The sequence below is a fragment of the Columba livia genome, chromosome 22, assembly GCF_036013475.1.
Source record: "Columba livia isolate bColLiv1 breed racing homer chromosome 22, bColLiv1.pat.W.v2, whole genome shotgun sequence".
Taxonomy (NCBI): Eukaryota; Metazoa; Chordata; class Aves; order Columbiformes; family Columbidae; genus Columba; species Columba livia.
The window spans coordinates 1,686,411-1,698,200 of NC_088623.1; the positions used below are offsets into that span (position 1 = coordinate 1,686,411).

General features: G+C 52.5%; 1 protein-coding gene across 1 annotated transcript; it reads left to right on the forward strand.

Moving 5' to 3' along the window:
* The first annotated feature begins 755 nt into the window (after window positions 1-755).
* On the forward strand, window positions 756-2,679 carry RABIF (RAB interacting factor). The gene is made up of 2 exons (XM_065038257.1): window positions 756-962; window positions 1,109-2,679. The coding sequence occupies exons 1-2, from the start codon at window positions 789-791 to the stop codon at window positions 1,349-1,351; spliced, it is 417 nt and encodes a 138-aa protein (XP_064894329.1). The 5' UTR covers window positions 756-788; the 3' UTR covers window positions 1,352-2,679.
* Window positions 2,680-11,790: the final 9,111 nt, after the last annotated feature.

Consider the following 11,790-nt stretch of genomic DNA (forward strand, 5'->3'; position numbering starts at 1 on the left):
TGCCACCCTCACCCAAAACAAGTTTCTTCTCAAATTCAAGTGGAACCTCCTGTGTTCCAGTTTGCACCCATTGCCCCTTGTCCTGTCACTGGTTGTCACCAGAAGAGCCTGGCTCCATCCTCCTGACACTCCCCCTTTCCATATTGATCCCCAGGAATGAGTCCCCCCTCAGTCTCCTCTTGTCCAGCTCCAGAGCCCCAGCTCCCTCAGCCTTTCGGGTCAGGCTGAACGCCAGGTTCCTCTCCTGGAAAACGCCCTGCTCTCGGTGCCAGCCCCCTGCAGGGTGCTCTGTTCGTCCTGCCCAGTCCCCGGGGGTTCTCTGCACCGAGCAGCTGAGCTGCCGTGAGCCGCAGGGTGAGCACAGCACAGGCTGCTGTCAGCTCTACATTAAAACACCCGCTGCAGTTTGGTGGGCAGTGTGTCCGCAGTCCCCTCAGCTCTGCTCTCGCCGTCTGCTGGACAGAAGCGTCTCCACAGCCCCGTGCCCACAACTGACGGTCCCTGAGGGTCCCAACAGGCAACGGGACTTTTGGTGCCGCCCGTTCCCTGGAACCGGGTTCACACCGGGATCAGGGCGGGGCCGCTCGGTCTCAGCGGCTCCCCGGGCACCCCACAGCCAGGGCAGCCGCCTGGGACAGCGGAGCCCCGGGGAACCGCGGCCGCCCGCTCCCGCTGCTCCGGCTCCGCGCCCGCGGCACCGAAGGGACCCGCACCGCGCATGCGCACGGCTCCGATGCCGTCATAGCCCCGCCCCCGGGCTGTGGCGGCCCCAGCGCGCATGCGCGGCCATGGTGGCGGCCTGTGCGCGGATGGAGCCGCCGCCGCATCCTCCGTCTCCCGCCGCCGCGCCGGACTCGGCCGAGCTGGTTTGCGCGCAGGGCCGCAACCTGAAGGCGGTGCTGTGCCAGCGCTGCGGCTCCCGGGTGCTGCTGCCCGGCGCCGCCACCTTCGCCCGCCGTGAGGTACCGGGATGCGGCCGGCGGGTGGGAGCGGCGGGCGGCGGGTGAGGCGGGAGGGAGCGGCGCCGCGGGCGGGGCGGGGCGGGCCGGGCGCCCCCTGCGGGCCGGGCGCCCCCTGCGGGCCGGGCGCTGACGCGCTGTCTCCGCAGCTGCTCCTGCCCGCCATGAGGAAGAAGGCGGCGGCGGCCGCGGGCGGCGGCGGCGGGGACGTGCTGCGGGAGCACTGGCTGGTGCGGGACATGTTCTCCTTCGAGAACGTGGGCTTCACCCGCGACGTGGGCAACGTCAAGTTCCTGGTGTGCGCCGACTGCGAGGCGGGGCCCATCGGCTGGCACTGCCTGGACGACAAGGACAGCTTCTACGTGGCGCTGGAGCGGGTGGCCCACGAGTGACAGCGACGCTGGGGCCGTGGGCCCGGGCACCTGCCTGGAGCTGGGCTCCAGCACCGCCAGCCCTGCAGCCCCACAGAGCCGGGCCCAGCAGACTGACCACGGCATGGCCACCACACAGCCCCGCCAGCCACGGGCTGCCCCGCGCCCGCGGTCACAGCCCGCCCCACGTCAAGTGTCACAGCCCACCCCACGTCAAGTGTCACAGCCCACCCCACGTCAAGTGTCACAGCCCGCCCCATGCCAAGTGTCACAGCCTGCCCCATGCCAAGTGTCACAGCCTGCCCGCCCCACACGTACCCAACATACAGCCCGGCACCGACCACAGCCCAGCTGGCCACCCCACAGATCCACACCCTGACCGGCACCAAGACCCACGGCTGCGGCACAGCCACCTCCTCACCTGAGCCTGCGTGGGAAGGACGTCGTGGGCAGGAGGGCCCCTGTGACCTGCAGGGACAGCTCTCTGTGACAGTTTTGCCAAGTAGCTTGATCTGGCTGCTCCCCGTCACTTCTCCCCTGTGTGGCTGCTGTTTTTCAGACATGTTACGGTGTCATCCAGGCTGGTTTGTGACACAACTGTGTAAATAAGTGTGGGTGCTGGCATGAGGGCTGCATCGAACAATCACAGCAGCTTAAATTGCCCGAACTGCAGCCAAAGCACTTGCGGGGTTTAAGGCTGTATCTTGTGATGATTTTCAGAAGAAAGGTTCCCTGCCCTAAACCTTAACATTTAGGTTCTCTAAAACCTCATCCTGACAAATGTAGCGTGTAAGCGTATGTGGCACTTAAACTGCGTGAAAAGCATTTTAACTGATGTTGAGTGCAGTTTTATTAACTGAGTACTTGGAAAGTGCAATTAGAGTTTGTGGACAACATAGGCTGATAGAGGGGCAAATAAAGATAATGTGCAAGGTCGTCGTGTTTCCTGGCAACAAGAATGAAGAGATTCCAACCTGAAAAGGATTTGAATCATTGGACAAGCAGTGTCCGGTGACTGTGTGTCAGTGCTGAAGAATGTCAAAACAGCCGTGTGTGTATGAAATAGAAGTCGGGGAGGAATTTCTCTTCTGTAAAAGCAGCTGGTAGGAGCAGTGCTGGGCTGTTGTGTCCAGTTTTGGTCTCTGCATTTTAAAAGATGGGCACAAAGCTGATTGACACGGTTCTCACTGTATGTCTTTTGGTGATCGTGGTCCAGTTTGCATTCTCCATTTGTAACCCCTGTATGAACAATACAACAGCTTTGCAGCAATCGCTTGGGCTCCTGGGACGGGCTGCGGGCGCTGTGTGACTGTGCTGTGCTAATAAACACCTTGGGTACAAAGGCACAACTGTCGTTGCGCTGGGAGGATGAAGTTGTATTTGCCACCAAAGCTAAGATCAGTTGTATTTAAAGACGAGCAGTGTTGCTGCCACAGGGCTGTGGGAGAGACCTTTTCCTCACTGCGCTGCTGAAGGTTTTGCTGGCCGCGGTCTGCAAGGCAGGCGCAGCCCAAGGTGGGTTTTGCAGCATCCAGGCAGCACATGAGGGAGAACAAGCCTGTCCTTCCAGTGCTTGAGCACCTGCACTCCTAAGATTCAAGACTTTGCCTTAGTGGAGGGGCAGAACAACCAAGGTGTTGGCTGTGCTGGGCTGCTCTGCCAGAAACCTGCTGCGGGCAGTCAGATCTGTGGTTGGAGGGAGCGGCAGAACTTCGTGTCTGATGGAGCTCTTACTTGGGCAGGAGGTGGGTCTTGTGTCCTTGCTGAATGTGTCAGACGCACATTTGATGTCAAAACTGCTGGTTTCCTCCTGCCCTTCACGTCTTTTAGCCCTAAGCTCGGTAACTGAACAGGTTCATCAAGAAGTGCACCCAGAAGGGCGGGAGAGCTTCGACTTGGATACAGTGGGATCACCTCACTTTAACTTCACACTTTCACTTAAGTGTTCATCTGTTGGGGAATGTGTTTTGACCTGTAATACCTAGATTATAGTCCATGTTACTAAAATATAATACGTGTTGCACAACAGTTTCATTTTGAAGAGGCCACTGTGCAGAACAGGCTTGATGAATCCTGAGTAAATGACACTTCACAAATAAATTGTACATGTGGATTCCTGATACTGGGGAGCAGCCGGAGAGAGTTACCGACCTGGGGGCTGCGTCCCCGGATGAGTGAGAGAAGCCGAGACTGTCTTTGCAGGAGTGTGCGCTGGCGTCTGAAAATCATCTGACCACACACAGAGTGAAAATCAAGTGCTTTGCTCCCCAGATGCAATCACTGAGGTGAGCAGGTTCCTGGGTCACTGAGATAACGCTGCTGTCTCCGCGGAGGGGGAAGCGGGAAGCTCTTTGGATAAATTGTTTCTCGTGTCTTTCCTAAATCTCAGTCCAGGAGGCACGGTCCAACCTGCATTGCTGCAGCTCAGCTTTTTAGGTACCGTGTGCCCAAACCTGAGAGAGCTATATGGGTGGTAACAGCTTGTGACAGTGGATATATCCCTTGGTCATCACACGGGCGCTTCCGGGGGGTTCAGTTTTGGCTTTGGTTACAATATGAACAGTTTGGATACAGCTTGTGCATGGAGAAACGCAGTTACGTGTTCCTCCTTGGCACAAATACATCAGCTGGGGCATGTTCTGAGCAAAGCAGCTGCCGTTCAGCCGCCAGAGGAGGCCAAAGCAAAGAGCCAGGGCGGTGTTTTCAGCAGCTTGCCGTCCTGGCCCAGGCTAGTCTGGCAGGACAGGGCAGAACCACAGGCAAAGTCTGTCCTTGAAAAGTCTTTCAGAGCCATTTGTGGCATTGACAGGAGCCACATGTCCCCGAGGGCAGAAGCTGCGCTAGGAGAGTTCCCCACATGGATGTGTTTATCCACGGCTCTCCCGGCTGGGGCGGCAGCAGGGACTCTGTGTGTGTATGTGTGTGCTCAGCTGTGCTTCTGCTCCCCCTTTCGTGTTCCTTGTCCTCCAGGAGCCTTTGAATTCCCCCGGAGGAAGGGAGCCAGTTGCCAGCCTTAATCGCTGTGCGTGCAGGGGCAGAGCTCTCAACTGAGCGCTGCCAGGAGCCACCATCTGCGGTTGCTCGAGCCCAACTGGAAGAGATGCCCTGAGAACAAGGGAAAATAAGCACAGCCATGTCAGCACAGGTATCCTTCCCCTCCTTGAGCGACTGCTCCGTGCGATGCCTGGAACAAAGTGCTCTTTCCATGGCAAACGTCCAGACCGCAGCTCACTGCAGAATCCCAGGTTAGTTTGGAATCTCTGGCGATGGAGCATGAGGACGTGGCTTCAAGAACTTGCTACCTTGTGCTTTTCTGGGGCGGCAGCAATCTGTGACTCCAGTTGTCTAAAACAGGCAGAAAGACTCAGTTCTGTCTGACAAACGGTGGCAGGTCCAAGGGGCCAGCACCAAAAATGGCAGGAGGCCAGGAGTGCGGGGACTCAGCAAACACAGGACCCAGCTCTAGAGGAGAAAAGGTGGCAGAGAACACAAAACCAATTGTAAGTTAGACTCAGTTTACACCCAAGTAACAAACAGAATCTGGGCCAAGAACTTTAACTGGTACAGGCAATAGTTAGCAAAATCTGGCATTATTTGAACAGAGGGTACTAACCAGAAGAGCAACACAAAACTCACAATCCTGTGATTGCACTGCAAATAGGTGAAAAATTCAGAAGATCTTTTCGTTGTAAAATAAAGAAAAAGTCAGTGGACTTGCTGGAGAAGCAGTTTCAGCTTTGACAAATATCCGATGGAGGTTTGTCACCGCACACCAGCGGGACAGCGGGCAGGGGGGGACAGCGTGAGAGTCAGTGGCGTTTGGAGCAAGCAGGGAATGGAGCAGCCCCTGCCATGGGGGCTCGCAGAGAACAGGTAGCCGAGTCCATGCTTGCAGGAGTGGGATTAAAACAGTTGGAAGAGCGAATACTGTAAGATTTAAAACCAGGGAATGTATTTAAGGCCATTAAAAACAGCATCTTATATAAGGATTATCTACATGAAGCCACGGTAATAGCACATTAAGGTTACGAAGTCAAATGATCAAGGTAGAGAACGCTGATATTAAACTTGTGAAATGTTAATCTCCTGCGTATATACGTTCTGCTGCGGTTCTGCTGACTTATCACATAGGAAATCTCATCAAACAAAAGGAGAGCCCAGCCCTTTGGGGTTGCAATCTGGCAACTCAAGCACATCCTTCCACTTATTTTGACACTCCCTGCATGGGGAGGGCCAGGTTTAAAAAGGGTATAATCATATAATTAGAGATATAGTTGTTGCACATATTCTGTGTTCAGGAGGGGAACAATTCCTTCCCTTGTACAAACTACTCTAGCTGTGTCTTCTGCGCTCATCGTTCCCCTAGCTGAGGATTTCCAGCCCATGTGGAATGGGCAGTGTTTAGGCCAGAAATTAATTCAGCCTTGTCTAGTTGGATAGTTTTCAGCTCTAAAAGAAAGATATTTCTTGGCGCCCAGCAAACATTCCCAAAACCCTCATGGAGAATCCATGTCCTCCCATGGGGGTTTGGCCTGAGAGCAGGGGATTAAGCGTTTCCAAGTGCTGTGTATTCTCCCCACACTGTTCCTCTGTTTGCTGCGTGCAGTGGTTGATGGTTGAAGAGTGCAGGTATGTGGTTGAAGTGTGCAGGTATGTGCGATGGGATAAACATCTTGCGCGGCAGTCAAAGCCCAGTGATGTGAACTGGTTTGTGACAAGAGGTGCAGCGTCCTGCCCAGACCCATGCACCCCAATGCACCTTCACTTGCACAACCAGTTCCTGAGCAGGGCTGTGCCCCACGCCCTGAGCTCAGCTCCGGCTGGGCAGGGCTTGTTGAACCCAGGTTCCAGTATAGGTTGGGAAATTACATATTAGAGAGCAGTGTAGGGGAAAGGGACCTGGGGGTGCTGGTGGACAACAGGATGACCATGAGCCAGCACTGGGCCCTTGTGGCCAGGAAGCCAATGGCATCCTGGGGTGTATTAGAAGGGGGTGGTCAGTAGATCGAGAGAGGTTCTCCTTCCCCTCTACTCCGCCCTGGTGAGACCACACCTGGAATATTGTGTCCAGTTGTGGCCCCTCAGTTCCAGCAGGACAGGGAACTGCTGGAGAGAGTCCAGCGTAGGGCAACGAAGATGATCAAGGGAGTGGAGCACCTCCCTTATGAAGAAAGGCTGAGGGAGCTGGGGCTCTTTAGTTTGGAGAAGAGGAGACTGAGGGGGGACCTTATCAATGTTTATAAATATATAAAGGGTGAGTGTCAGGAGGATGGAGCCAGGCTCTTCTCGGTGGCAAACAATGATAGGACAAGGGGTATGGGATCAAGCTGGAACACAAGAGGTTCCGCTTAAATTTGAGAAAAAACTTCTTCTCAGTGAGGGTGGCAGAGCCTGGCCCAGGCTGCCCAGGGGGGTGTGGAGTCTCCTTCTCTGCAGACATTCCAACCCGCCTGGACATGTTCCTGTGCGACCTCACCCAGGCGTTCCTGCTCCATGGGGGGATTGGACTAGATGATCTTTTGAGGTCCCTTCCAATCCCAAACATACTGTGATACTGTGATATACAACCAGCTGAGGAAATGGAGATCTGCTGCTGCAGGGTGACCCCTCTGCACCCCGGACGCGGGGGCATGGAGAGGTCTGCAGGGATAGCTGCAATGGTTCCTGATTTTAAACAGATCTAGCAAAACAGAGCAATCCATTTTGGTTGCCTTCTATTGATCTGCATAATTCATTTAATTCCCATCAATACGTTTAGGCAGCAGAGGACACTGCGCTGTCTGCTCGTACCGACATCCAGACCTGAACAGCCAGATGAGCTGGTGCTGGCAGTGAGCAACCACAGCCAGGGCAAAACCAACTGAAACTCTCATCACAGCGCAGGACAGCACTGCTTTGGGGCTCTTCTCCCAAGTAGCAAATGATAAGATGAGAGGAAATGGCCTCAAGTTGCGCCAGGGGAGGTTAAGGTTGGATCTGGGGAACAATTTCTTCCCCAAAGGGCTGTGGGGCATTGGAACAGGCTGCCCAGGGCAGTGCTGGAGTCACCATCCCTGGAGGGGTTTAAAAGGCGTTTAGATGAGGTTCTCAGGCACATGGGTTAGTGCTAGAGTTGGGCTATGGTTGGACTCAATGATCCTGAGGGTCTTTTCCAACCGAAATGATTCTATGATTCTTGCTAGCCAGGCTTTATACAACAATTTTCCTCACCTGCCATTCCCTTTCCAGCCTACAGAGGAAAAAATAGAACAAAATCTCTGTTTCTCTACCACTTCCACCTCTCCAAAAGGGCAACGAAGGTGCCGCTTTACTTGATGTCAGGAACCTTTTCCCTCTGCAGAGCTGAGAGTGTATTTTGCAACAGCCAAAGGTCGGGGCTGTGCAATAGGAGGCCTCATAAAGCTCCAGAGCAAGCTGCCCTAGGCAGGGTGTCAGGCCTATGTTCTAGAGGAAAAGGGTCAGACCAAATCAGATGATCTCAGGTGAACTGCACCCAGCGTTGCAAAAGAAGATTGAAACAAAACCAAAATACATGAAGATCCCTGTCAAGACAATTTGGAAGGAATTCCTTGTCAACACTAAAAAATACTTGTTCCTGTAACAGTACAGGACCCCAAATCTGGGAGGGGATTTTTTGGAGGGAGGGTAACTCTGTGATACCCTCACAGACCCAGGCAAGGTGTTCACCTACTTGTGGGGAATGGGGCAGGATAAAACAGACAAGCAAAAACCTGCAGCCAGATGATAGTTTGGGATGAGAAAATACAGTGGTTCAGGAATCCTCTGAGATGGGAAACTCTACAGGTGGGGAGAATATCCTGGGGTAGCGATGCTCCGGCACTGGCCCTTTTCTAAATTCTTCCCAAGGCATTTGCTATGGGCCACCAAGAGTGAAGCAATACTGAGCTCAGCAGGTGTATGTCTGATCCTGTGGGACTCTTCCTACCTTTGTGTCCTTAGCAAGTTCCTCGTGTGCTTAGTCAGCCCAGGATTAAAAAATATGTATCTAAAATCAAGCTCTCATTCCCTGCCACACCACCAAACCAGCCAGGAGGTGTTAACAATGCAAAGAGGGAGCCCACACCAGCACAACGGCGCAAACATTCAGCCCAGGGCTAATTGCTCCTGTGTCAGCCTGTGACAGATGCATCAGCAGGGACGCGGGCGCTCGCTTGCAACAACCTCCTTGTTGTGCGTGTGTTGAGGCGGTCGATCCCCTCTTTGGAAGGCACCGGGGAGCCCTGCAGCGTGGTGACAAATCAATAACCTCCCGACGGGCCCTGCGCTGGGAAGGGGCCGTATTCATGAATGATTAACTGCATTGTACCTTCCCTGCCTCTGAAACTCAGTCCCGTCCCTGAACCCAACCGTGTGTTTTCCTGCTGCGCTTAATCGACCTGGCCAAGAGAAACCCTGGGTGCTCATTTTGTGCAAAGTGATGAGGGAGCAATGAGAATGAAAAATGAAAGTACACGGGGCAGCACTAGTGTCTGGAAGCTAAGAAAGAAGATTTTACATGGCAAATGGCACACAGAATGGTGAGTAGGTGGCCATAAAGGCTGCAGCCAGCCACAGCCGTGTCCCACTGCGGTGGGAGAGGAGTGACCGGATCTGTCCCTGCTCACCTGGCTTATGCAGTTCACTGCATCAGAGCTTTTCAGAATCCACCAGAAGTCCGTTTCTCAGTAGCTGTTAAGACAAATCAGACCAGGTAATTAGTAGAGTAGTTAAGTACGTGAAAACCTCAGTTTAAGCTGGACCAGGGTGTACTCCAGCCTGGCCTGAATCTCCAATTTTATTAGTCAGCTGAGCTGAAAAGCATACTCACCGCGCTCACAAAATGATCTTCATTATCTGCAAGGTGCTTACCCTTCTATTTATAGTTCCATGGTCTTGTAACACTTCTAAAGCAGAATAAAATGCCACGGTGTGATTTTGTACTGCTTTACGCACGGGTTGAAGGTCTCCTTAGTGATTTGGAAGGGCAGAACCAACTAACTACATTTTTTTGAATGAACACATGAAAGTCTCCCAGGTTCACCTGATGCCTAATAGGGGAGGCTGCAAGGGGAAGGAAAAAAATAGAACACTGAAATATTTGTAATACAATCACAACATACAGAAGAATTAAGTCAAATTCTGCCTGTTTTCCTTTTGATGCTGCAGGAAAAGGATTCCCAAAGCCAGGCTTGCAAAGGTCTGATCAGTCATGCGGTGCTATTTTTGTTTCCAAATGAGAAAAGCACAACAGATGATAAGAGGAGAAAACCAAAAACCAACACAAACATTTAACTGCCTTTAGTTTTTCTCCAAAAAGAACAAAAGAAACTAAAACATTGCAGCTATTTTCCTCTTTCATCTTCCATTAGTAATCGCTCTGATGACTCACGGTCGCCTCAGGGGTGATCCCTCCCATCTGTGTACCAACACCTACAGGTTTCAGTTCTGGTCGTCTTTACCAAACTGGATTCTGTCTGAGCTGAGGGCACTTTGCAGCCAAGGTCATAGCCCAGCAGAGTTAGGCCAAGCAATTAGCGTAAAAGGAAGGAGATGAAAAAGAGAAAGACAAGTCCTTCCAGGTCTCAGAGCTGACTGGAGTGCATTACAGGAGCTCAGCTGGAGTGGGGGCGGGCGTTATTAGTGTTGATTGCATTCTGCAAATATATACCAGCTCAATAGCACTCAGCAAATAGCCTGTGCTTGTTGAGGATTTGATTACATAAAAGCAGAGACTTATTTTTTAAAAAAATTAATTGCAAAGCTGTACGTACTCCCCTCATGGCAACTGGCCTGCCCACCCAGCTCATGGGTCAAAAAACGTTTTTGTCTCATAGCCACGGTGTGTTTATTGAACAAGAGCAACATAGAGGTGCTTGTATGCGTGTGTGGTCGCTCCCAGTGGTTCCCCAAGCTCCTCTGGTGTGGAGACAGCCAAGTTCTCCATGTACCGCCAGCTTAGCGCTCTCTTATATCTTATGTTTTTCAGGCACTCATTGCATTTGGCATCAAAATACAAGTATATCAAGTATATCAACACTATTTCTGCTTTTTTCTTCTCCTTCCACCTCTGTCGTTCTCTCTCGATGTCCTTGCTTTCGGAGAGCCTTTTGCCTTTGTCTTCTTGCAGTAATTCTGAGCGTGCTCCCTGTCGAGGGTCAAGATTGCGGGGTGACAATAAAACCCTGGCAGGTGTATTGTTAACCCCCTCTCCCCCCCACTTCCCCCTTTTTGCCCCTCCCTCTCCCCCCTTCCCACAGGCGATCGGGAGGGAAAGAAGGACAGAGAGAAGAGAGTTGGAAAAACTAACAATGTTTCACTAATGCTACTAATAAGAATAGAGAAAATAATACAAAATATACAAAACCAATCTTGAAAGTCTCAGCAACTGCAGAGCCGGCACCCAAAGTCCTGGACTGGACTCTGCAGCCAACCGGAGCTGGATTCAGTCTGTCACTGGCCTCAGTTCACAGGGACCACTAGCAAGGTCCTCTCCTAATGTCGCCATAAGGAAAAGGGACGAGATCCTCGTGATCTCCCACTTTTATATGAAGTATTCACGTGAATGGAATGTTATACACAGTTGGTCAGTTTCTTGGTCACTTGTTTCTCATCGCCCCTCTCGCGAGATGTCCATCCGTGCTTATCAATAAGTTTGCATTCCATTGCTATGTTCACCAAAACATGTGTCTGGTTCTCCAGGAAAATGCAGTTAATATGAAGGCTTTAGCTGACAGGCAAAATTCACTGAAAGAGAAACTTGTTTTTAACAAAACCAGGACACTCCCACAGAGGTTTCGTTTCCACACCCTGTGTCGAAATGATCACAATCAAATGGGCAGCAGCATCAGCAGCATCCTGAACCACCTCTGGTCCATGCCCTTCAGGCCAGCAGAGCGAGGGGTTCGTCGCTTCCCGCCTCTCCTGCCCCCGGACGGCAGACACGGCTCCACCTCGCTCCCCGCAACAGCGTCGCTTTTGTTCAGGCTGCTCGCAGCAATGCAGATCCAGGCAGGAAGAGGAAAACACGATCCGCTTTGTTATTGTTTAAAATAGTTTCACACACCTCTCCTGCCCTGCAAACCCAGCGGGGAGGAGCCGTTTCCCCAGAGAGGTGCCCGAGCTGCCCTTGAACGGCCGGTGCTCCCCTTACCCAACTGCAGCCACTTTCCACCCAAGAACTAAATTGGACAACCTCCATGCCTCTGTTAGTACAACCCTCAGGACACACCGCAGGGGTTTTACACTTCCCGACAACACCCAGCTTAAATCGGGGCATTTTAACACCAAAGGCACTGACTTCAGTAAGATCTGCGTGGCTTTCAGGATCCAGTCCTTGGGCTTCAAATCCTTTCCACTGAGTGACTGTTGCAGTAACAGCTGGTACGGGTGCTGCTTTGCCTGTTAACTGGGCAATGGAGCCGTGCCCGCCCTCTCTGGAGGGAAAATGTAAAGATTTGACC

Bases quoted from the DNA above. Each gene is read 5' to 3' on its own strand.
- RABIF (XM_065038257.1), top strand. From the start codon at position 789: ATGGTGGCGGCCTGTGCGCGGATGGAGCCGCCGCCGCATCCTCCGTCT. The intron at 963-1,108 runs GTACCGGGATGC...CTGTCTCCGCAG, and splicing joins CCACCTTCGCCCGCCGTGAG to CTGCTCCTGCCCGCCATGAG.